At 40.8% G+C, this 27,058-nt stretch overlaps 2 protein-coding genes across 5 annotated transcripts in view; both read left to right on the top strand.

Annotated features, from left to right (window-relative positions):
* Nucleotides 1-3,520, top strand: part of dati (zinc finger protein datilografo) — a 72,945-nt gene extending 69,425 nt beyond the window's left edge. For 2 of the 4 annotated variants that reach the window (XM_018544178.1, XM_018544176.1), the window contains 6 exons: nucleotides 618-740; nucleotides 874-1,014; nucleotides 1,499-1,693; nucleotides 2,528-2,748; nucleotides 3,128-3,281; nucleotides 3,373-3,520. In XM_018544178.1, coding sequence (XP_018399680.1) covers nucleotides 618-740; nucleotides 874-1,014; nucleotides 1,499-1,693; nucleotides 2,528-2,748; nucleotides 3,128-3,281; nucleotides 3,373-3,500 — 962 coding nt within the window. In that variant the 3' untranslated portion in view covers nucleotides 3,501-3,520. The remainder of the gene's footprint in view (nucleotides 1-617; nucleotides 741-873; nucleotides 1,015-1,498; nucleotides 1,694-2,527; nucleotides 2,749-3,127; nucleotides 3,282-3,372) is intronic. The other 2 variants (XM_018544177.1, XM_018544179.1) reach the window with 2 other exon arrangements.
* Nucleotides 3,521-23,118: 19,598 nt separating this feature from the next.
* Nucleotides 23,119-25,539, top strand: LOC108777331 (aminomethyltransferase, mitochondrial). The gene is made up of 5 exons (XM_018544180.1): nucleotides 23,119-23,410; nucleotides 23,675-24,015; nucleotides 24,082-24,401; nucleotides 24,763-24,845; nucleotides 25,027-25,539. Exons 1-5 carry the CDS (start codon nucleotides 23,119-23,121, stop codon nucleotides 25,362-25,364), a joined length of 1,374 nt encoding a protein of 457 aa, XP_018399682.1. The 3' UTR covers nucleotides 25,365-25,539.
* Nucleotides 25,540-27,058: the final 1,519 nt, after the last annotated feature.

The raw sequence follows: 27,058 nt of genomic DNA, 5'->3' as shown, positions 1-27,058 counted from the left end.
AGAGAGAGAGAGAGAGAGAGAGAGAGAGAGAGAGAGGGGGAGAGACGTGAGAAAACGTAACGATGGTGAAGGAATTGGGTGAGGAGGAGACGGCTTTCGTTCCTTGGGACGCTTTATCCTGCTTGGCATTGACCTTGAAATTGTGTCGCCCTATTGTTCCCTCCGCTGACTGCACAACCTCCGTTGCCGGGGTTTACCTAGCGAAGCGACGGACCGCCAACCACCCGTGCCCAGTGTGCGGGAAGCACTACGTCAACGAGGGTAGCCTTAGGAAGCATCTAGCCTGCCATCCTGAGACCAGTCAACTTAGCACAAGCCTCAGGATGTGGCCGTGCTCGGTGTGCCAAGCCGTCTTCACTCATGAGAGCGGTAAGTATTTAGCCCACGTAAACGTGAATCGATGGGCCGATCGGGTCCCGACAGTAGCTCGGAGTTCGAAGTAAACACAGTTGAAAGTAAACACGATTCATTTTCATTCTATGCTGTAAACTTATGATTTTCATTCTGTGGAGTATAACTTACGTTTATAACAAGTGACATACTTATCGTCCATATACGCGCGACCGTGTAATCGCCTTTCCATACTGTGACCACGCTCGTTTTCCTCTGGTGTTAAGGTCTCCTGAGCCACATGGAGCACATGAGGATGGACCCAAAACATCAGTTCGCGGCGCAGTACGTGCTGAGCCGCGCGGCCGCCGAGAGGCGGGAAAGGGAGATTCTCGCGAGTTCGAGTTTAGGTATAACAGATTGATATACATTCTTTCTCAAGGAATTAAGTGGCGTCAAAACCGTCGCATAGAAAAATACGACACTGCACACGACGCCAATGACTAGAATGGTGTTCTAATATAACGTCCTTACGCTGTACAGGAGCGGGTTTGGGTGTGTTGGGAGGAAGTCAATCTGGAGGCCCGCAAAATTTGCAACAACCACCAATGTGCCCGTCACCGTCGGCCCATTCGGATAGCAGTAGCGGCAACGGAAGACTGTCGTCGGCCGGTAGTGAACCTGGTACGCTACGATACTTGTTCTACGTCTACTACTCGAACGTCTATCAAGTATCTAGATATAATAGATATAATATTGTCGCATTTGCCCGAGCACAGTTTGTAATATCGCCGTTATTCACCTTTTTTTCTCTGATTTCGTTAATGACATAACTGTTGTGAAGTATCATTAGTGAACTTATTGTAGTACACGTAAGCTAGAATATATATGAACATATATGCTTGAGTCGAAATAAAATATTTACGAATTTCTGGTCTGAGTAATAATTCTCTCATGTGAACGGCGCTCACTACGGTCTGCTCTTATGGGCGGTTTCCACTTCGGGATGTCGCCTTTTTAACGCTTTAGCGTGCCAATTTACGTATATATATATATATATATATATATATCCACGCGGAATGATATATGCTACCTAGTTAGACTATAGTATGAGATGTGCGTGAAAACCCCTGCCCGTACATCGACCTGTACATACTGACGAGAGCAGATTTTTGCGCAGGCACCGGTCTACTGAATAACAACAACAATAATAACAACAATAATATGGCGTCGCCGGGACCGAGTGGCAACAAGCTCAGCGAGATACTGCGAACGGGAAGTCAACCGGGTTCGGCACAGCAATATCACGATGAGATGCAGTCGCAGCAACAACGCATGGCTGTCATGGCCGCCGTGTCAGCGGGTAAGAGCGAATAAATGAATATATTACTATATTATATATAAAATGTAATATAATATATAAAGTCAGGTATGACGAAAACTAGTTATGCTGATCTAGCGAATCGATCAAAACGCGCGAATCTCCAAGAAGTGCATTATCACTTATCAATATGAAATTGCACGAGAGAGGGGAGAGTTCCGATAACTTCGTTCCAATTATTACCGATAAAGCTTGATTTACAATGTTGTTTCTCCACTCACAACACTGCATTTGCGTTGCCCGCTTTTCTCGTGTCTTCGACGGGAACTCGAGCGAGCAATTATAAGTACGTTCGACGTGACTGCATTTGTTGTCGAGGGAAATGACATTCCTACGTTGCAGAAATGCGTTACACGATTATTATGTGTGGTACTATGTGTGATATTACCGCAAGTTAATTTAGTAAAATTTATCGCGCACGTAGTTTCTTTCGCAAAGAGTTGCGAATCGTAACTCGTCGAGAAACTCGCTGAAGAAACGATGATAGGAAAAACAAATATCGGAATTCCTTACCGCATCATTCCTCTCCTCTCTTTCTCTTCCTTCCCACGATCAAAGTTAACACGAGAGACGCATTTGTGAACAGCAACTCTCCTTGACATGTGTTCCACAGATCGTGATTCAATCGCGATGCTCCATGATTCTGAAACACATCATTTTAAATTTAACATTGCAAAAAGAGATGTTTGCTAAAATAAAAATATATACCTTGCAATCTATTTCTATTTAAAAAGGATTAGAAAAGCGTGGTATATTATTTGTAGCTTTAAATTACTTTCGACGGTAAGCGAGATGTGAAAGCGATATTTCTGTTAGGATTGCAAAATTCCGTATCGCCTAATCTCTCGCCGGTCGACATGGCATCGTTGGCGGCGGCTATGAGAATGGGCAATAACGGTGATATGAGCGGTAGTACTCAAGGATCGACGGGACCCCAACAACAAGGAGTTCAAGCGAGTGGACCGGAGCAAGCTTTGAGGATGCATCAGGCGGAAGCTCTGCTTCGTTCCCAAGCCGAAGCTGCCCTACGACTTGCGGTAAAAGAGACACCTAATTCTTCTATTACAAAGTTAAACAGCAGTACGTCTCAGTACATTCACGCAATTTCCATTTTAAATATTTCAAACATAATGTTACAGAAATATTAAGATTGAGAGAATAACTCATAAGTTATATTCTTTCGCAAAGAAACAAAGCTAAAACCAAATAATAAAAATCAGACTCTATAATGAAAGTAATTCAATAAAGTGCCTATAAAAGTCAACACGAGATGTTCAAATGTATGCATTAATTTTATCTTGTTCAATTAATATTCATAAACGTGTCGATAAAAAAGCGAAAATAAAGACAGACATCAAGCATTTCCTATTGTTAATTCTTTTCCACCCTTCAACATTTTTTTGCATATTTGCGCAGGTATCTCAAGCGGCGGCAGCCGCAGCGAGTTCCGCGGTGGGCGGCGACGTGAGGCATCATTTGGGACAGCATAATGGAGGCAGCACCTCCGGTATGCCGGGACACCATACGAATCAACAAATGTCCCAACAAGATACTCTAACGCCGGATCTCGGTAAGTAATACAAAAATCCGGCGACACGCTGTACGACTTAATTTGCGACGAAAACTTCTAACAAACTTTGTCGACACTCGATATCTTTCAGGAGAAGCGCTACGGCTACAAGAGCAGCGATTAGAACAGGCTCTCAGGCTTCATGGCGGCGATCCGCGCGCCCTGAGTTTCACTCTGGCTCAACACGTCGTCAACCAACAAAGCAATCAGCAACCATGAAAATTCAGTTACTACTGAGACGAGTGGACCCCTTGGGCGCCGGATCAGACGACCCTGCAACAGAACGAGCGCATGAATCAGCAGTCGCAATCGTCGACGGAGCGCTCGACACCATTGCACGATCAGCAGCAGCACCAACAGCAGGGCCCGTCTACTATCGGTCATCACCAACAGCAGCAGCAGCAACAGCAGCAGCCTGAAGACCGTGGCGTCAAGAGAAAAGCCGATGAGATGATCGGTAACTCCGAAAACGCGTAAGAGCGACTTACGTTCATTACGATCGACGTGACGTCGGAACGTCATCGTCATCGCTGACGTAATTCGCTCCTGCGCCCAAGTGCGGTCGCCAGAATTTCACTCACTGTCTCAGCAGTAAGAAAACGGTAACAAACGCAAGGACTTTGTGAGATAGAATGTGTACTTCGGTGTCTTCCTACTCGGATAGAACCGATATCCAGGCCGGATCTCAACCGGAAATTGATCGAGGGTATCATCCTCGATTGACGAACTCTCCGGATGGGGCCGTGCCAGACGACGGGAGGAGAGTGAGAATACGTACGTGTATAGCAAAACCGTTGCACGACGCGAGGCGGTTAAGATCGCAGTGGCGACGGTCGTCTCTCGCGATTCCCCGCGCGCTTCCTGCGCGGTTCCGCGTCGTTCCTACACCGGTCCTGGATCAAGGATCTGTCGAACGGAAACCGCGACTGCGTTCTCACGTTGTCTTCGTATTCCGTTAGGATTCTCAGGACACGTCGCCACTGCCGTACCACCGCCTCGACTTCCGAAACGTGCCATAATAACTAATGAGAAGTTGCTTAAATAACAACAGTAAGTCATCTCGGTTGTCCCATTTCGGGGTAATTCGGGATGTGCTCTGAGGTACTATGATCTTTTAGTACAAGAGCCGATTAAGCCGGTACGCGACGGTATCGAGGGTCCAACGGGCGATCCTCGTCCGTCTCGTGCTGGCCAGGCTCAACAAACCTAAACTATATATAAATATTATACATAGATACGTCTAAACTCCACCACGAACCGCGCTTAAAAGGTTCCACCCCTTAAATCCCCTAATCGTAAAAAGTCCCGTAATGCTTAAAAAGCGAATCGCACACCAATATAACATCAACGTATACAGACTCATCGTAACGTGTGCATCGCGCGGTCGCGACGAACGTTCCACCACCGGCGAGTGGTGCCGTATCGTCGCGTTGTACGGTTGTTAATTATATACGTACCGAAATCCCCTTCCCCGTGTGTGTGTGTGACAGACGGACGCGACGCAATCCGTACGGACGTTTTCTCACTTGCGATCAACGTTTCGCGCGACGACGACAAAGCGACGTTGACATTTCGCGCACGAGAAAGGAACGTCGTCGGACATAACGCGTCGGCACAGATACGTATACGCACACACACGAGCATACACACGTAAATACATTACACATACATTACACATATGTACACATGTACAATACATACATATATTATACAAAACTCATCAGCAGCACACTTTTAAGGTGAAGATATAATGCGCGCAACTTGTGCTCGTCGGTAGCACGAAAACTATTAGCTCATAAGCGAACAAACAAAATATAGTTATTACAAACAGTTATATTATATATATTATATATACATACAGAGTATGAAGAGTATGACAGAGACAAAAAACCGGGCGAAACCCATTCACACTTACACGTTTAACTGAATATGCGGTAAGCGTGAAAGAGCGAGCATTTTTCGTGAGCAAAGCACGCGACGGAGCAGAGAGAAATAAAAAAACTAAATGCTAAATATTATATATATTATATATATAAATATTATAAATAATGAATATAGGGTCTATGAGACTAGGATAGTTAGGCGAAAGGGAAATACGAGCGAATGCGGAGCGCGCGCCCGCGTAGGTTTTACGTGATCCCAAGCATTGTCGACGTGAGAATGCGACAGCACAGCAGAGGTGGGCGTGTGCTAAAGCGAGAAAGGGAGGGAGAGAAAGAATATGCGAATGTGATTTTACGAATAAACGACCTTGGGATCGACGTAGGTACACGGGCGCGCCGTTGAGCGAATGAGCTGATCGAGTAAACGTGAATGCTTCGTGAGCATCAAGGAGGAGCGAATGCGAAGACGAGAGTGAGATTTTAGAGTGGCATGCTTCAGGTAATCTGAGGTCCTGTGATCGTTATAAGCGAAATATTTTTTTATTTCCGGGTAATATAATCTGAAACGCGTAAAACTCTTGCGTCGTTTTGAACTTTTACTTGCAATATACCGTTACGTTCTCGCAATACTTAGGATGAAGAAGAATAAGAAGACGAATAGGAAATAAAGAAGGTGGATGAACAAAAACAAAAGAACAAAAAGAAAAAGATAATACGAAAATGAGGATGACGAGGGAGAGGAAGAATATATAAAGTAAAGTCCGTATAGGTTTGATCGTGGAGCGAACCGAACCAGCCCCTTACCCTTCTAAAATTCCCTTTTTCACGACGTTTTCCATCAATTCGAATCTGAACTAAAGCTGACCAAATTTTTCGTCGTCCTATCCATCTCTCCGAAATTTTTACTTAAGCTTATGGATCGTTTGTACTTTCGATCAGATCAAACGAGATGAAACGAGACTTTTCTTGGTAAAAATTTTTCTTAGAATTCTTAATATTATTTTTCAGAATTTTTACATATTGAAATCTTTTCAGACTTGTAAAATTTTTTATTCTACAATTTCTGAAAATAAAAATCTGAAAAAGTTTAAAGTATTTTTTCATAAATTTATATGAAAAATTTTTTTTAATATCATAATCAGATATGAAAATTTTGTTCACCAAGCTGACCGTGAAAAACACCAGAGAGAAATTTATAACGTTTTGTTTCGTTGAAAATAATTTTTTCAAAGCAAAAGAATAAGAATTCCAAAAAGAAAGTAAAAACCGACGGAGATGTAGAAAGGCGAATGAAAAAACGGTGAAGAAAAAAGTCAAAGCCGATTTGAAAAGTCGATTCGATGAGCATTTGTGTACGACACGATTTGATTTCTTCGTTTCTTGGAATGGCATCGCGGATTGATATAAATGCGGAATTGAATGATAACGTGTCGAATTTGTTCACATCTTTGGACATTAATATCGATCGCGTTACTGATATTGTTATTTCCTTTCGGAGACTCGACAAGACTCTTGACGGATTTATTTTTGAACATCATCCCCTTTGTTCCTCGCTTTTCATATAAAAATTTTCCCTTCATCTTTCCAAAATATATCCAAAATGACCAAAATAGAACTTTTCAAAAGAAAGTACATCTATAAATAGCAGAATCTTTTCTCTCATTACATCTGGAAATTATATCTTCCAGGAAATGAATTATGAGGAATTATTTATAATTGACAAAAAGCTTCCCTTTCATGACATATATACTTCCTTCCCATCTTTCATGTCCATTTGTTCGCCAATTACGAAAATAACCTAACGTCGTCATCTTCGTTGAACGTAAAAGACACGCGCCGAGAAGCCGCCGGATAGCCAGGCTTTTTGACCATCTGGGACGAGAGATGAAAAGATCACTAAGGATTCATCGTCAAAGCTACATTTAACGATTGCACTCGTCTCGCGATCGGAACTCGACGGATACGTCTGGCATATTTCTTTTCGAAAAATTTTCTAAAATTCGCCCTTTCCTTAAAAACGTTCCCATCACATCACTGGGATCGATTTTTCGCAAATCGTGAATTCGGAAAATTTGAAAAAATTTTTGAATTTGTCATGTTATTGTGGAAAAAGAAAAGAAAATAAGCGGAGCTCCTCGAGTTCCAGCGATCGCGACCGCGGGTCGATTCATTGATCGTTATTATTAAAGTTTTTGCGTTACAGGGCGTTTTTTCCTCGGATTAAGTAGTATGTAAATACACCTTGATATCACAAGCATAAACTGAGAATTTACTGGTAAACTTAAACGAACGTACATAATGCGAAATAGGGTTAGTTTCTATGTAAATACCTAAAGCTGGACGAGTGCATACACCTCGTTCACGCAACCAACGATAATCGTTTCTTATCGAACCAGAGCTTCTGTTCGTTGTCGGTGCGTGCCCACGACGATTGGCGATCGCTTCCGCCGCCCTGACCTCGCCACCACTCTAAAGGGTGGATTTTACATCCCTGAGGAAGGATCGCGTGCGGGAGCGCTCACTGTCTCTCGGGCATCACCGATCGGGAAATTTTTTTTTTCACGACACTAATACACTTACACACCAACACTTACACTACACGGCATTGCGATGGATTGTATAGCGATAGGAAAACATCCAAAACACAATCGTCGCACATTTCGACGCCCACCCAATACCATATAGGGATCGATTTTTCAGAAAATTTCCATCGATAATACATCGCGTATTGTTTTTCGGATAATAAAAGAATCGCGAACAATGAAACGTATAATAAGTAGTATGATAAAAGTTTGTAGCGCTTCTGTGCGAAAGATGCGAGCGTGCTGCACAAAATTCAGAATGGAAGAAACTTGAGAAAATCTGGAAGAGAGCGGATGCAAAATTGATAGAGATTTGGAAATCTGTTTGAAGCAAAAGAATGTCAGTCGATATCGATGAGTTTTGAAATGGACGATGGAGCGAATGAATAGAACTTAGTTAGGCAAAGCTGTTAGCACGTGTCGCGCGACTGAAGCGCGGAGTAAATTCTCGTTTAAATTCGCGAGTTATCTAACGATTTTCAAGTGAATCGTAATTTCATTTCACGGTCCTTAATCGAGCGTCGAGAGATATGAAGAACGGTGCACGAAACAGGTAGTAAGAGCGCGAAAGAGCGAAATAAGAAACGGAAGGAAGGAAAGGTCAGAGCGGTTATTAATTACCACCAAATCACCATCACAAAAAAAAAATTAATAAAACAACAACGACAACAATACAAAACACTACCACCACTACCACGTCGAGATCCTTCATGATAATCGCGATCATGAAACGATTGACAGACGACTGTTTTCGGCCGGTGCATCCTGCCGTGCGCCGAGGGTTGCTTTTTTAATTAGTAAAGCGACAAGCGTAATGATCGGCGGGATGGTTTCCAACCTTCTCCCGATTCAAATAACACATCTTCGCGAAGGAAAAATTCCCGAGGCGCCGGCCCGTGCCCCGCGAACGTGTACTATAATTTTAAATTTAAACGAAAGGTAATGCAAAAAAAAAAACACACACACAAGCGCGTTAAACAATAGATCTAGTAGTGTATGTTCTGTAATCAACTGAGAAGTAAGCGAGGATAAAGAAAAAGTAATAATAAAAAAACGCGGCTCACCCCGCAAAAAAAGCACAAAAAAAAATAATTTACAAATATATTGATTTACATATGCCCGTAACTCGTAAGGGGGTCGGTGGCGCAAACGCGCCCGCGTGAGATTTTCGGGCCCTACGACGAAGTAGGAGGAGGGGAAACGGCGGGACATACACGGGCGTCCGCGAGCCGCGACGCGAGATGTGCTCGCGGTCTACTAAAGCGGAAGCGGATAAAGCGCGTAAGACCGTGGAAAATCTAAAGAGACGGTTGGGTCGTCCGTTTTCGTCGCGAGAGCCGCATAAAGACGAGGAGGAAGACAAGAAAGCGGCTGTGAGCAGCGACGAGATACAAAAGGAGACGGAAGCTCACGAGCGCCTAACGACGGGAGAATCCGGAGAGGAAGCCCCGAGACGTCACGGACGATCCAAAGATGTACAAGTGCCCGACCGTAGCCCACTCGTGGAAACACGAGACTAGCGAGTAGTCGGAAAGAGGCCCACATGGTAATAATAATGATAAAAAAGATATATATATATACGGAAAGGTATATATATATATATATAAATAATAATGAAGAAAATCCACAGCGCGACGTCGCCTGCAAAATCGGCCCTACCCATAATCTTAATCTCTTTCATGTAAATTTGCTAAATGTTTAAATAATCTAAAAAGTGCCATAGCCCGGATGCGCTGGTGCATACTCCCAGCGCATACACACTTACAAATACGACTCGACCTTCACGAATTAAACGAAAAATCCGCGGATACGCGCGCGCGAACGCGCTTGCGGCCGCGGTAGAATTGGTATTTTCGCCAAGGAACAAGTACAGTGTAACAACAGTGACAGAAACCAACGCAAACAAGACACCCCACAAGACGAGCGCGTAACCCCGCGCTCCCAACGACACACAAGTTAAAGCGAAGTTGCCCTGGTCCACGAGCGTGCAACCCCGCGCGCTCAAACAGTTCTCAATACACGAGCACGCGTGCATGCGTGCGTGCGTGCGCGCGTGTTCACCCGCACAATACATAGTACAAGTACACGCGATTTTACACACTTCTTATACACTTTAAGCACACTTGTCTGCACACTTAATTACACACGCTACGGATATGTAAAGCCAATTAATTTTGTAAATTGCCTAAAAAAGAGTTTTTGAAAAGATATATGATTCGGCCCCATAATAACATTATATTTTTGCGCGTGTCATGCAGAAAACGCCGATCCACCTGAGAAAAGTCTCGCGGCTTTCTTCTCACGAGAGAAAGAAGTCTGCTTTTTCAGGCGGAGACGCGTCTTCTCGGGCACCGTGTTGAAAAACATTGTTGACTTTTCACGGTAATTTCAGAGGAAAGAGCAAAATTTTCGTGGATGATGACAGCACACGCGTTTGTGCTGGTAGTGCTACGTAATACGTATAAACGCAGCAAAATTTCGCGGCCTTTGGCATACGTTTGGATGCAGTACCGATGATGAACGGTGCGTGCATACTCGCGTGAGACACGCGCGAGTGCGCACGCCCAAAACACGTCCCGGACTTGACACGAGAGTACCCGGATGTGACGTGTGGATGGCCTCTTCGTCGGGCTAAGTCCCGACAACGGACAGGTGGCGAGGTGCCAGAGAATGTCGTCAATGAGAGTCGATGGCAAGTGAAGGAGAGGGAGAGTAAGATTTAGAGAAATGCGACGAAGTGGCGAATGAAGTTCAAGACGAAGTTCAAAAGCCCTTTGATCGAGAGATGCAGAGAGAGAGAGAGAGTGAGAGACACAGAGAGAGAGAGAGAGAGAGAGAGAGAGAGAGAGAGAGAGAGAGAGAGAGAGAGAAAGGCACCTTGGACGCCACCGAGGAGACCCCTATTCCACGAGACGCAATCACGAATGGTGTAATAACCATATAAGGAACACATAACTAAGAGGAATGTGGCAGCGGCAATTGCATATAAGGGCCGTTGTTCGAGTGCGGCTTTACAAGCAAAAACCGTTGGTTTGTTTTTGATCGGGTTTTAATTTTTTAATGAAATAATCTCACGACGCGCGAATACATATCACGTACGATCGCGCGCGCGCACGTGCGCCTGGCGCAAGGATTTTGCAGTGCAGCTGAGATTGCGCGGCAATATTTGTTGGGGGCAACGGCACGACGTACGACGTATGTGTATATTATTCGCGGCAGTGTGTATCGTAAGTGCGCAGCATATGATAAAACCGACAGTCTAGCAGTGCGAGCGCCTCGGCGGCATTCGCGTCTTCACGCGGTGACCCTGACCGAGCCTCCGTGATTAAAAACCGGAATAAGTTGTTTAAATGTCCACTATATAAATGAAAAAGCCATAGTTGTTAAGGCGGTGGGTTCCGTCGTTCGGCGAGTCGATTCGACCTCACATCGCACACGCGTTCGTCCTGGCCCCACAGAGAGAACTTCGAGAGAGATGATGGCGGCGAGTCAACGGGGAAAAACGCGCGAGAGACAGATATGGAGATTTCAACGACCGCGAAAACATTTGGCAAATCGGCAAAATTCCGAAGGTTCCTGGCAGATCGAAACAATCGAGGTAGCCGAGAGAATCCGATCTGGGAATTTGGCGTCTAAATACGACGTGTTCGGCAATCGAAATTCAATCTCTAATCCATATTCTTGATACTTTTAACATTAAACGTGACTCTATCTGATTCTAGTCTCTGAAAGTGGCATTCAATGCCAATAAAAGGAATATAAGAATCAGATGTCACGTTTGGCGTTGAATATGTAACGAAAATGTGGATGTTTATCTCGGCTACCAAGCGGATGGGAGAGAAAAAGTAGGAAAACATCGGGAATGGAGAGCATCCAGAGACTCTAAACCTTATGATCGATCGAAGTCGTGAAGAAGTAGCGACTGCCATGATCCCAAATAATCCACACAATTGATAACGGTCGACGGCGACGAGCGTGCGGACCCATCGCGCTGTCTCGTCATGGACAGATCATGCGAATCTGACTTGTTCGATCGTATTCGATCGGCTCGATCATATCGTGTGGTCTTCCCGTGGCGAGGCGATACTCTTTTCAAAATATTCTTCATACTTCCGTTCAGGAGAATGTGTTTCTTTTAACCTGAACCCAAAGCAACCCCCCGCATGCGTATCCGAGGTGAAAGGCCGAGTCCGTTTATTTGGCATTAAACTGAAAAAAAAAAAAAAAAAAAGAAATCTACAACCGCGCGCGAAAAACAGGTAAAATTAGGATCTTACGAATGTGAAAAAGTTGCGAATTACCGAAATATAATTGTGAATCGGCATAGAAAAAAAAAGACGGAACACGAGAATGTGTGAAATGATAAGTATATTGTCCGCTGAGTGGGTGCCTTCGTCAGGGTTTTCCGTTACAGTAAACAGACAGTTCTCAAGTATAACTCACAATTAGTAGTGCTATAGTAGGACAGTAATCACAGTGTACCGCAGTTAAACAGTTAAATAAGTAAGTATACGGGAAGCACGTGGTCTTTTTCAGTGTCTGCAGAATCTCGTCGTACACCATCTACCTTTAATCGGGTAATGGCACGACCGGAAGTATACCGGATTCATTTCGCGTGTGTAACTTCCTACCAAAACCTCTCCCGTCCCGATCCACCGTTCGGCTAAACGTTTCTACTCCCAAACGAACCTGATTTTTTGGACGTCGAACGACCGGTACAAAAAGAAATTCGATCGTACTATCGAGAGAAAAGCGGCTATCCTAAAAGCAAAATTAAAAAAAAAAGTCTCCTAACCTTACCAAACCGGTCGCTCGTAACCTTTCCTTTCACAATTCTCAATCGACATTTAACAAATAAATATGATAATAAGTGTACTAAGTGTTTGTAGTTTAGCCAACGTGTACGTTGTATACTCTGAGGTAGGCGCGAGAAAGTGAGCTGACGAAGATAGGACGCGAAGTGGGGAGAAATAGCTGGAGAAAGAAGGAGAGAGATAGACGATTGCACGGTGGAGCCATATTTAACTAACTGATAACAATTAATTAATTACAGTAATCATTCAAGATGACTTAATTAACAGTTAACCGTACCGCATACACACATGAATAATTATTAATTACACGTACTCCAGTATATAAGTAAGGGCCGAGCGGTAGCGCCGCGCGTACCGCGCGCACCGCTTCTATCAAATAAAGAAATCGCGGAGGCACTCACTACGGAGATCAACGAGCAGGGACTTTGGGACTCGGACGCGGATCGGAGGGTACCTGAACACGCGAACCGGGATTCCAGATCGAAATTATCCGCCGAGTATTCAACGTGAAAAAAAAAAGAAAAGAAAAAGAAACCGATTAGATCCGATAACTTTGGAAAGCCTGTCCAGCTCTTCCGGTGTCGGATAATCAGCTGTTCGACTTCAGGATTGTTTCAACCCGCTTGACAAGATCGTGACTGCGTTCGGGCAACGCGTGTTCAGGTGTCCCGCACCCCTTTACTTTATTGGTCTTTCAAGTGCAACGTTGAGTTACTTCACTTACAGCGTTGTTTTTCTACACAATACAAAATACCCCACCACCCGTCCCCACCGGCGAACCAATCCACCTCATCACGCTCCCGCAGGAACAAAGCATCCCCTTCACCCACCGCCCCAACCACTCATCCCCCATATACAATGTTGTCTCACGTTCGTTCGCGATAAACTTGGTTGCGAGTCTAGTGGTAGCCGCGCTCCGTTCCGTGTTAGAAAAAAAATTAAAAAATATCGTGATTAAAAATCGGAATAAGCAAACCCGTTTATTTGTAATAAAAAAAAAATTTTGGAATGCTTATAGAAATATATCACCGATTTATTTCTGTATCCTCGAGAGACCGTTCGTCAAAATTTTGACAAAATTCTTTACGAAAGTGATGCAATTGATTGACGCTATTCTGACGGTACATCTCGATAATGGAACGGAACGCGACTTAATCTCGACTCGAAAAAAAGCGAACGTTAAGTTTCAGAATTCAGACTTTTACGTAAAGTTAGTTACCGAGTATAATACAGCGCAAGTTATCGTTAATTTTTGACGCGCAGCCTCGTTGCGACGAAGGCGATTCTAATAAAAGCGTGCAAATCATCTGCACGATCTTCTCGCGCCGAAGAGCGCGACGAGGATGCGCGTGCAGGTTTAATGGTATCGATTGAGTTTGGTCGAAGTCCCCTTTTGGGCAAACACACCGACGCACTTCCGGTCCCGCCGGCCAGCATCGTTCGACAGAAAAAAAAGAAGGAAAGAAAGGGGGGGGGGGAAAACGATCTCGAGCCTTCGAGAAGATCGCAATAGAGAGGGAGCGATTCTCCGTTCGAAATTCAATTCTAGTCAAAAGAGGGTACAAAGCCGAGACGGGTGTCAACTCGGACAGGCGAAATCGGTACTTATTTAATGCGAGGAGAAAGAAAGGGAGATATAGAAACAGAGAGAGTGAGAGAGAGAAAGAGAGAGAGAAAGAGAGAGAGAAAGAAGGCTCGAGAGTGAAAAACTTTCCATAGGATTGCGCGAGCGCGTATTTCACTTGGCGCGCAGAGAAGAGATTAAAAGAAATACAGAAAATTGATTAATTAAAAAAAAAAAAAGAGGAACTCGAAATATATGGTGCTGGAGACGCAATCTGTGGAATCGGCGGGGTGGCGGGACCGTACACGAGGAAATATCCGCGTTGCTGACAAAACGTAGCCTCTTTTCGTTGTGTCAAACCGCCGGCCAGGATCCGGGCCGATCCTTGTATAAGCAAAAACGACAAACTTTCAAAAAGCAAAAAAAGATGAATGTACGGTGCGAATGGATCTTTCATGAAGCTTCGATTGTTGTTGTTCCGTCGAGTTTTTCCTTTTGCATATAAAAATATCCACCCTCACGCTTTCCCGGCGAGGCTACCGGGCGGGATCTCGCACGTACGTTTCGATTCGCTCGAAGAAAATCGATTCTCGATCCGCGAATAAACCGGGGAAAGCTTGAAAAGAGATAAAATGGAATTAAAAAAGTAAAGTCGAAAACGTCGAGAGCCCGTCAAGCGAGCCCCAGCCTTTCGATACCGCGGTTAACCTACGATTATTATGATTACTATTAGTTAATAATTATATTATTATTACAATGAGATTGCCAGAGGGCAATTGAAGGCGTATTTTATAGAGAAAGGAAGGGGAGAAAGAGAGAGAGAAAGAGAGAAAAAAAATCCAGGAAGCAATGCCTCGATTTAAAGTTCGGATCGTCGAAGCCATAATATGTTACAAAATAATAATTCTTAAGTAAATCGACGAGAAGCGGTAGTAAGGGAAAAGAAGCCACGTTTCGAGATTCTCCTTTTTTTTTTCTTTTCCTTCTTCACGCGGCTCCTTTTCTTTTTAATTACACACGCATACACGAAACACGCGTACAGACAAATTACACTGATTAAGTGACTGATTATACGTTACTTAGCAAATAAATATTTATGTATAAAGGTAGAAAAAAACGGGACACGATACCGCGTTGTGGAAATTTGAATTCTTCTCTCTTCCTTTATTATTATTACTATTATTATAATAATAATAATTATTATTATTATAATAATAATAATTATTATTATTATCTAGAAAATTAGGCATCGAAATTTTATTGTTGTTAACGATCGCGCGAGATTGGTTTTCATTATGTTTGTTAATTTTTCTTTTTAGTTATGCGCGTGATATCGCACGACTGAGAAAGACGGAGATGAATTAATTGTCGTTAATTGAGATTTATACGTATTTTCCTTCGTTTTTCTTTACTCTCTAGGTATATCGAATTCGACTCTCGCTTTCTTAATCTTTTTTTTTTAATTGCGTCTCGCGCATGTGTATCGCGTGCGTCGCGTAGAAGTTATATTCAAATTCTACGTTCCTTCCCCCTTTTTTTTTTATGTATACCAGTGCACTTTCCTCGTTTAGAAGACGAAGAGTACGGGGACTAATCTCGATCTCATTTTAGACGTATCCGATGTCGCCGCGGGGAAAATCAAACTCGTTCGAATCGACGGGTCGCGAAGATTGAATTTTATTTCTTCCATATGTCCCATTGTACGTACTCCTCAATCGTCTCTTCGCAACGTTTTCGTTCGCCGAACCGCGAGATTACTATATTAAAGACCACGCTTTTAGTCTCTACGTGACGATTACTTTCGGTCTCGCTATGAGAGAGTTCCTATTTAATGAGAAACAATAATCTAAAGTAAAATGGGGGGGGGGGGGGAGGGAAAAATCGAGCGTGGCGGGAAACGCGGCGTTCGGCGAGCGAGCTCGTCGAGTTACGTTTGCTAGTCAGAATTGGTTTAAAAACGATGAAGCAAGCTAGAGATTTTTACGATTAGTTACTGCCTATTATTAATTAATTACTTTGTTAAGCGTAGCCGTTACGTTAGTTAACGCGGCCTCACTCTCGAGCTGCACTTATCCTGAAGTAAAGTAGGTCGACTTGTACACGTGCCCGCACACGCGTGCATACATACACACACACACACACATACACACACGCATACACAATGGTATACAAAAAAAAACTACGGTTCTTTAGTTACTATTCACGTAGATTGAGAGTATCCTTGATTTATAAAAATTAATTACAGTCCGCCGAGACTTAGGTCATGTTAAATTTAAGTCAATAACTCCATTCTTATTTTTGTTACGATCTTCCTTTTTTTTTCCTCTTATGCCTTAGATGCATACATTCACGCAGACACTTAGCCTGCCACAACTATTACATAATAGCATAGTGCCAACACTACCATCACTTCTATTATTACACTGCTACCGCTGTCGCTAGGAAATATTAATACGTCGCTATTATTATTATTATTATTATTATATTATGTTATATATTATATGTTATTATTATAACAATATTATAATTATTATATTATTATCAATATTGTATGTATTAGAATCCGTGTTGTAAACTGTTCTGTCCTCGTTCGCGTATGATACATTAGGTAAATCGATGTGATACATGTCTAGTTCTCTTTGTGTCAATTCGACCGTGATTAGTTCCCTTTTTTTTCATCATCCTTTTTTTTCTGTTTTGTAATTCATCTTTCGTATATGTGGTTCCTCGCGCGTGCGCGATCGACGACGGCTTCTTTTGCCTGAGAGAGAGAGAGGCAGGATAACATGTCGAATCTTTAAAATACGCTGACGATTGTCACATGGAGTTTAGGACACGTGCATTTATTAAATTTTATCGTTACCTACTATTATACCTTGTCGATGGAATGCCGGGCGTACGAACGTTTAACTCGCAAGCATGGAGGATGCTCTTAAAAAAAAAAAAATCTTCCCTCTTATCGCTCGATGTATCGGAATTTTGGATGCATTCAGACAAATTCGATACTTCGGAATATTTCTAATTGTAAGTATACAAAAATATATATGTGATCCAAAGTGAAATTAATGTTATATTGATCTCGATACAACGCGTTCGTACACCCGGCGATATTCGTTATTAGTTAACGCTATTAGTTATTATCAGTTAATGCTATTAGTTATACTATTACCACTATTATTAGTTATCGCTATCGACTCTTGATGCGTCCCTTATTGTCGATCGGCGAAATAACTATTTCGATTGCCCTCTCCATCTCGAACGCGCTTCGTTTAATTAGCGCTGTCACACTAATCTCATTGATCATCTACTCTTTCACTAATTAATAAAATTTAGACTTAAAATTAATTCGATATTAGGATATCTCGAAAGTGTTGGTAGAAAAAAATAATTTTTACCTGTTTCGCACACATTTCATCTATTTCATCATGCATTTCATGCGATGAGAAAATGAATATTGTTGAGAAATTAATCGTAATTGTTATACTATGATCGTTCGAAAATATCATTGCTAAATTGATGTGTAGCGGCAGCAAACGCGGAGTTAATCGATCGAGACGGAGAGCGGTGTGCGCGATTTGAGATGTTTCGATGGAGGATTAATGTCCGAAAGGTGCGATGACTAGCTAAAGAAATCAGAACGCGATGAAAAATGTCGAAGTGAGAAAAAAAGATTTTCCTGTTGATTGTTCTGGTCGCGTTCTGGTTGCAATTAGAGAAGCTATGGGATCCTCAAAGCACCAATGCACGTCGCGAGCTACGTACATACAATTTCGAATTTCGGAAATAATCGACGCGCGAAAAAGAAGTACGGAAATAAAAAGCTATCTTAAAGCACAAGTACTACGTAGTGAGAAGGAGAAAGAGATAGAGAGAGAGAGAAAGAGAGAGAGAGAGAGAGAGTAAGGAGGAAGCATGTCATACAATTATATTCATACAAATCTCTTTCGGTTACGAGCAAGTTCCGCATTGTGTAGGATGTCTCATTGATGATTACGATGTGAAGATTAATATCTACGAGATGACGAGAATGGTCGATGATTGCGACTAACGGTGGAAGAGCGAGATCCAAATTGTGAAATCGCGAGAGCCTTTTTGCACGAAAACGCATTACAAACGGATGCGTATCTCTAGGAACGTTCTTTTTGTTATTGTTGATGATGATGATAATGATAATACGTCGATGAAACGAAAGGGTGCTTCTGTGTGATGGAAGGAGCTCCGGGCACGCGTGGAAGGAAAATTCGAAATTCGGAAAAAATATCTAGTCTTTTCCCTACCACGTACGCGACGACTTGATTCCGTCTCGCGTACGTGGGCAGTGTTCGATGAGAATTCAAAACTATAGCGTGTATCGATAGCTACTGGAATCAATCTTTTTGGTCGATCAAGTCGACCGTCAATTACCTTTCCAGGCATAGCGACAACGGGTGAACAGGATTGTGAGGAAAGAATCTCGAGCACGAGCTCCTTTTGTTCGAGAGAAACCTAGTTATTCTTATGTCCGATCGGAATGTGAGACACCAGTCCGATTTATTCTTCGCGATCCAGTTCATCCTTCGTTATTACTCTCTTTAGCCGAGAAACATGCTCAATTCTTGTCGATCAATCATATTATCCATATGCTCCATATTTAGGACGCTCGAAAGATGTGCTTGATTTTTGCGGCGCAAAATTTGTTGGAAAAAGTACGCGACGCTTCGTCGAGGCCTCTTTAGCAATCCTAAAACAGTACTTTCGGCAGAAATAGCCATTTCGACTATACAAATATTTTTTTCAAAGGAATTTTCTCAAATTTCAACGTTCGATGCATGAAACAACGCGAGGAAAGACCTCGACGAGACGTCGCGATTCTCTCGAACATATCAAAATGCAATGGACTCCACGTTGGAGCATTACTGCGACATTACTTTCGATGTATAATTAGATTGTAAGTAATAAATCCAATAAAAACGCACGCGTCTATGCGCACCGCGATGCGCGGTAGTGCATAGACGTCATTGAACACTGCACGATCGATGATCGCAAGAAAAAGTTGTAATAAACGCGAAATCGAGGATGGGAAAAGATCCGATCCTTGAAACATCCTTTAGGCTTACAATCGAGGATTAAGATTGTTAGATGTTAATGTCTGCGGAGCGGGTCGGCTTGGCGCTTGGTGAAAGTGATCTTCGCGTAAAAATTTTCTCACAAAATTCCAAATTAAAAAAAAGAAATTATAATACATGACATATGGAATTTATCTGTAAGATACAAAGTCTTTTACGGTAATAAAAGAAATCACATTTATACGGTAAGACATTTTGAGGAACTTCGTCTAATAAAGAGACTCGAATTACGGAGATCATTTCGACAAGATCGCGAAGCTGATTCGCGGGCGTGTAGATCGATGATAAGCGAAAGGAAAAGAAGTTTATAAGCGAAAATAAATTCTTCGTGCCTCACGACTTCCGGCTGGACGACCTTTCACGCGACTACGATATTTTAATTAACGGCTCGGATCGTTATGACGGGAGACGAATGGAAGAATTTGATCCGCAGTTAAATTGTAAATACGCGGTAATCATTGTGTGAAAAATGCTCCCGATCGCGAAATTCGTTCCTTCGTAAGCGCAAACGGAAGCTCGTCGATTCCGGAAGCACGCGATCGGCCAGCCTAAATTTAAGGTCTTTTTTAGAAATTAGCGGCGGAAAGGCAGATATATATCGCGAGGGCGACTATCGCTGCAATTTTGTGAATGAAAGAGCAAGAGTTTGCCTGCGACTGAAACGTTGGAAGATAAGTTGAGTGAACGGAAGAATGTATCGATGAGTGTGTTTGCTGATAAGAAAACAAATCGAGAGAATGAGAGAATGAATGATATATATATAGAGGGAGAGAAAGAAATTAAGTAAGAGAAAATGAGATATAAATGCATGTGAAAGATAGGAGAATAAACAAAATTTTACTACCAAGTGGACTAGAATCGCAACCGATGGGCATTATTAAGCGAAAATAAAATTTTCGGAGCGTTTTTTCGACGAAGAAAAGCGTCCAAAATTGTACCTATTTTCATTTTATAAATTATATATATATATATGTATATGTATATGTATAGATATACGACGATCTAAACGATTATTATTGCAAGATGTAATTGCAAGAGAGAGAAAGAGAGGGAGAGAGTGTGAAAGAGAGCGCGCGAGAGAGCAAGGCGATAGAGAGATGATGAAAAATAAGAAATTATTGTATCTATATTCGGAAAAATGATCGATGATGTATTCGAATCGTGATTATTATTATTATATATTATGATTATTGTGTATAGTTAAGGCGAAAATGGAATTTTAGACGAAATTATCGAACTCGAGGTATACATATAGGGAGTGTAAGTGAGAGAAAGCGTGCGAGACATATGAAAGAAAGAGAGAAAGAACGTGTACGTGTGTGTGTGAGAGAGAGAGAGAGAAAGAGAATTTCTCGATGGTGATTGCACATTGCATGTCGACAGGCAACAAAACAGAGTCCCCCTCCCCTCCAGTAAAAAGTCAATAGAAAAATTAAGTCTTGGCCGAATGAAACGTAAGAGCAAAAAAATTTTTTGAGAACGTGAATTTTCGAGATATTTCCAAATTTGCACGAAACGGGCGACTTCTTTCCATTTTTCGAAATCGTGAAATTTTTCTTCTGAAAGATATTTAAAAAAAAGAAAGAAAGAGAGAGAGAGTGATTCTCGTTTCCTTTGTACCAGGACCAAAAGAAAGCAAATAGCCGAATATATATCTATATATAAAAATATACATATATGTATGTATGTATGTATGTATGTTCGTATGTACGTACATACATGAACCAACACACGCAACGCGTACGAGACGTGCGAACGATGTTCTTCAGCGCGACGATCCTGCCGGAACGATACGCGATCGAGCGACTTTCGGACAACCAGAACGAGTGCCTCGGGTCCGATCCCAATGCTGGACGGGCCCAGATTTGGGAAAATTTTTTGCCGGCAGATCGACGCGCTAGGGGAACTCGAACGGTGAGGAGGAGAGGAGACAGGAGGCAAAAGTAGCTCGGACAGCAATAGTTACAGATCGAAACAAGCAAAAATACAGGTTGAATAAGAAAACAAAATTAATAGAAAAATTCAGTCGGAACAGCGGAAACAAAAATCGCGTAGAAACACGAGGCAACATATAGTTATTATTACTTTCTCTGTAGCGCACAGATCGCACTATCACAGTTTCAGTTCTTCCCTCGCGATCGTAGATCGTTGTTAGATTTTCCGACGCTCATGGTATCGCGACGTCTGCGTCCCTCGATCGAGAATGAGTTTCTTGCGAATAATCCATTCGATTAAACATCACAGAGCGATACAAAAGGAAAAGAAAAACAAAAATTGTCATCGATCGACGGACCCGAGACATCGTTGACGCCTTATTTTTTTTCACCGCAACGTATCTGTTCTTCTCATCAGTATTGCAATTTCCCAAGCCCCTCCCCTGCAATCATATGCCTGATTACAGCATCCTCATGTGCGGTACAAATCCCGCTCCCCCCCCCCCCCCATCACATAACCAACCCGTCCTTCCCCCGGTCCCTCTACTACCAAACCGATTTACCAGTGTGAGTGAATGTGTCAACACGTGCAAGGATTTAAAGAGAAAAAAAAGAAATCTAGCGAATTTCGAGGAGGAATGGTGGAAAAAAAATGAGGAAAGCGTCGAGCAAAATGCGATCGTGAGGATTGATTTAAAGAGAATAACCGGGAAAACGTACACACACACACATTCGTCGGACTGTGTAGGGACATTTTGCATCAATTGTGTAAGACACGAGACAGAGGGAGAAAGTGTGCGTGTGTGTGAGAGAAAAGGGGAGATTAAAAGCGAAAAAAAAAAAGATTAAATAAAAGAGGAAGCGAAGTCGAGTGAGAATGCGCGTGTGGAAGATGCGAGAGCGAGAGGTAGAAGAGATCCTAAAGAGAGCGAGCGAGAAGATAAAAAACGGCGGAAGTTAAAAAAACAAAATGTACGAACGAACATTGATACTATCTTCGTTTTTTAAGATCGTTTCTCCGTTCGACACGCTATATAAATATTGACATTTGTCATTGGATTATTACCGACGATGATGAAGTATCATTATTATTATTATTATTATTATTATTATTATTATTATTATTATTACGGAACTATTATTATTACGATGATAAATGATTATTACTATTATTACTACCATTTCTTATTGTCATTATTATCACAATTTATTATTGCGATGATGATCATGATTATTATTATTATTAATATTATTATTATTATTATTACGTGGTACAATAAAAATTTAATAAGCATTCCAAGTCTCGTGACTACCTACAATAGTTTCCCATAATTATTAACAACTTCCTTTATCACGTAATGTAGTATGTACCATGACCTCTTTTACGTACATACCGAGATAGAATTAACTGCCAGCTGATAACAGGAGGAGTAAACAGAAATGTTGTAATTTATAACATATAACGATATCGAGCAGTTGAACACTTGCAGACACGGCTTACTTCATCAATTTTACGTAAATGTTTTCCCAAAAAACTCACAGAATGAACTTGTCTCATTACTCTTTTTCTCATTTTATTATTTTATATAATGTTTAAAATTTTGCAAAATAAGAAAGGTTGAATCTATGTCACAAAGGTTCATATAAAGTAATAAAGCATAATATCTAAAATGATTTTAAACCTTTTTCTAATAAATTTATGACACTACTATAAACGACTTGAGTAATTAAATTTTTAGAAAGATTATTTATGATATATATTGTGTGGTGATAAGATTATCTTCTTGTTAAAACGTTTAAACGTCTGAAGTCTGAACGTTTAAGTTTTAAAGCTACATCCGAGTCTGGTAGCAAATATCACGCGGGGTCATCACAGTCACAACGGAGTGGCTTACCATTAAGTTATGCGGCGTTATTCAAGTTAGTGAATGACAAAGCATTAAGAAAGGAGCATCATGCTTCGTTTCGTCATTCGCGACAAATTCATCGTCTACGACAATCTCGAGAAATGTCTAAGTGCTTTGGGAGGCGTACGTGATACCTGCAGCGTCGCTACAGTGTCGAGGGTCAAGGAGAGACTTATTGTTAGTGGTGGTTCGACGTCGCGTTCGAATTGTTTGATCGATTCCACGATACCTCATGCGGTTGCCGAAACGACTCACCGAGAAAATCGTCGGCTGTCATCAACGTCGACTATCAAGGAAGTTCGCAAGACCTGTCTTTACGATCTTCATGTGGAAAAACAAGGCAAGTTACAAATCTCTCTGATTCAGTTATCAACATTAAATTAAATACAATATCTTTACATCTTGTATTGAAAAACTATGTTCGCGAATTAATAAATATTATAAGGTAATTTTCTGGGATTGTTTGTTTTTTATGATATTTAGTAAAATTTACTATAATTTTTAATGCAGAAAATATGTAACAATTAAAAAAGTCACTTATTTCATTTCATGCGAATTTTTTTATAAATAAATTATTTATAGATAAATTATTCTAAATATTTAGGCAAAATCGTCAATTTTTCCGGATGGCTCCTACCGGTACAGTATCGGGAGGCAATCGCAGCTTCTCATCTGCATACCAGATCGTTAACGTCGCTCTTCGATGTTGGTCACATGTTGCAGACGTGCGTTTCTGGTAAAGACGCCGGAGAATATTTGGAATCATTGACCACGTGTGACCTCAAGAATTTAAGCAGAGGTGCTGCGACTTTAACAGTCTTCACCAACGATAAGGGTGGAATTCTAGACGATCTCATTATCACCAAAGACGATGAAGACAAATACTTTGTAGTATCTAACGCAGGTAGACGGGACGAAGATAGTCGAATTCTTTTGGAACGTCAGGTACACATTTTTGCATTCTATTTTTGGCAGTCAATATACAATGAAAATAAACTTCTCTGCTTTTAGGATGATTTCAAAAAGGTTGGTAAAGACGTATATATCGATTTTTTGGATCCCCTGGAGCAAGGACTCATAGCTCTTCAAGGTCCTACAGCGGAGACGGTTCTCCAATCATTAGTAAAGATCGATCTTCGAAGCCTAAAGTTTATGAATAGCGTCAAAACCGAGGTGTCAGGCAGCCACATTAGAATATCACGATGTGGATATACCGGAGAGGACGGATTTGAAATCTCGGTACCTGCGGATGACGTGGTTAATCTAGTCGAAAGGATCTTGGAGATTCCTGACGTGAAGCTGGCTGGTTTAGGTGCCAGAGATAGCCTAAGGTAAATTAATAGAAAACAGACATCAGAAAACGCGGTAGTGTCTCCGGCCATGTCCAAAAACTGAAAGACACTACAAGTATCTTATCTCAAACCGTCAAAGCCCATTTTTCGGGGGTGCATAACTACTAAAATATAAAAAATTTTGAATCGAACGTTATATATCCTGAAAGGCGGCAAAGTGATGATTTTGAACTCACTGAAAAGTGATGATTTTCATGAGAAATGATATATCATATCTTAAGTATTCTTCGAACGTGCAATCAACAATACATGTAAATGATTTAACTATTAATAATATTTATAATAAAATATGATAAAAAATAATAATGAATTATTAATATATTTTCTACTATTTTCGTAGATTGGAGGCTGGGCTTTGTCTGTATGGTCACGATATCAACGAGGACACCACACCAATCGAAGCTGCCCTTACGTGGCTAGTCGGTATGGTCTCGCAAAGATCACATGAAACTGAACATAATTACTCTTTTAATCGCTTCTAAACACTTTTAAATAGCGGCGAAGTTTTAGCTATTGCCCCTATTTAATTTTCTCTAACTTTGTCACGCGAAACGCGAATTATCGCAGTTTTACAAATATCGATCTGCCTCTCTCTTTCTCATAGCGAAACGACGAAGGGCAGAGGCGAACTTTCCAGGCGCACAGCGAATACTCTCGCAGATCAAGACGGGCACGACGAAGAAACGTGTTGGGCTCTTACTCGGTCAAGGACCACCTGCCAGGGAAGGCGCGCCCATATTGACGCCGGAAGGTGAACGTGTGGGCAGCGTTACTTCCGGTGGACCGAGTCCGACCTTGGGCCGGCCGATCGCTATGGGATACATGCCACCGGATTTAGCTCAATTCGGTAGCGGAATACTGGTCGAGATTCGAGGGAAAACGTATAAAGGTTCCGTAACGAGAATGCCTTTTGTAAAAACAAAGTATTACACTGCGAAGTGATGCTGATTCCACAACGGAAATTGACTGATTTTCGACAACGTTGCGAAATAATTAATTGACAGTGACGAATCGTTTTATATATATTCATGGAGTACATGAACAATTCATTTGCTGACGCGAATAAATTGTGACAAGTCACAAATGATATTTTAATTGTGATAGATAATCTCTGAAATCCCCCTCCTACTTTAGCTAATTGAACTAAATATCAAATAATAGAGGTTCTCGAAAAATCGATTACTAAATATAATATTATATTAAGTGTATAAATTAGTTCGGTCCGTTTTTTGTTCGTTCAAAAACGCATTTATTTCAAAACAAAATGAATGAACAGAAATTAAAGTATTGTCCATCGCTGGCTACTACTTTTACTACATCTCTCAGACAATTTTCGAATTCCATCTCGAAAAAAATGACTCGTCTTTGGAGGCGATCATCTTTTGAAAAACGGACCGAACTAATTCGTACTCCCAATATTAAATGATATAATTTAATAGGAATACTGTAAGAAAGAAAGATTACAAGATTGATTACCATTTATAGACATATATCTTTTTACGACAATTTTGGTATAGTTGTATTCTATTTATATACACACACATATATATATATATGTATATATATAATTTTTATATAAAATAAATATTTCTAATAATAATGCATTATAAAATTATATATGAAAGCATTTCTTAATAAACAATTTTTTTAATGTATTGTAAATACTTTGATAAGTATGCTGCACTACATACTTCCAATTTCGAAGATTTTTAATTCTTTATAAATACCTTTACTAAGCATCTATATATTCAGCGCCTCGTGGAAGGCAACATGACGCAGAAAACTGAATTTGTATCCCCTGGCTTTAATTTTACAATCAGTTTTTTGTCGATGTCAATTTCTTTTCTAATTTTGAATTGTTGCCTTCTATGTTTTTTTTTTGTTATTGAGGATTATTCATCAAGTTACAGAGACAATTAAAATTTTTTTAAATTTATTGTTATATAGATATAGTGCACAGGATCGCAAGGCAAAACAATTCCGTATTGTGCAAGAAATAACCAGTGATAAACCATATCGATATGTATAGTATTTGTTGTTTTATTATAAATATTTTATAAAATGTTATATAATAAGTTTATTTATAAAACAAAACTATTGGTTTATGGTGAGTATTAATTATAATTAAAAAACATAATTTTTTTATTTTATCATCAAGTAAAGTAAAATTAATTCTAAACCGTAAGTTGTTAACTAAATATTGCTGATAATGAAAAAACTATCTTAACGATAGTTGGTATTGCAGAGATCTCGAAATCAAATCGAATTCGAACGACTCGAAACATATTTCGAATAGTGATTGCGCGCAACATAATGAATCATTAATTTATGATAAATTCAAATATTTTTACGATTCTAATATTCTCTTCAACACTACCAGCTTTTTCCTATAGAATGTATTCCTTTCCGTAATTTATTATTATGAATTTCAAATGCTTTTTTAAATATATGATAATTAAATTTAGTTGTATTCTTTAAATATAGTTAAATTATAATGTTGTATAATAAAAAAAGCATTTAAGATTAATAATATATATTGTGTTTGTGTTCAGACTATTTTAGACGTACATGTCACTGGAAAGTTTACTTTAATTATGGATGTGTATTTCACTCATAATAATGCGCACGATCATATA

This window comes from Cyphomyrmex costatus, unplaced genomic scaffold (assembly GCF_001594065.2).
Source record: "Cyphomyrmex costatus isolate MS0001 unplaced genomic scaffold, Ccosl1.0 scaffold43, whole genome shotgun sequence".
In the NCBI taxonomy this organism is placed as follows: Eukaryota; Metazoa; Arthropoda; class Insecta; order Hymenoptera; family Formicidae; genus Cyphomyrmex; species Cyphomyrmex costatus.
Note: the sequence above shows the minus strand (reverse complement) of the source record. Positions and strands in the feature narration are given on the sequence as shown.

What these genes read in the sequence shown, in the direction of transcription:
- LOC108777331 (XM_018544180.1), top strand. Translation starts at nt 23,119, where the DNA reads ATGCTTCGTTTCGTCATTCGCGACAAATTCATCGTCTACGACAATCTC. An exon ending in GAATTCTTTTGGAACGTCAG is followed by an intron (nt 24,016 to 24,081) that starts GTACACATTTTT and finishes CTCTGCTTTTAG; the next exon opens with GATGATTTCAAAAAGGTTGG. An exon ending in TGCCCTTACGTGGCTAGTCG is followed by an intron (nt 24,846 to 25,026) that starts GTATGGTCTCGC and finishes TCTTTCTCATAG; the next exon opens with CGAAACGACGAAGGGCAGAG.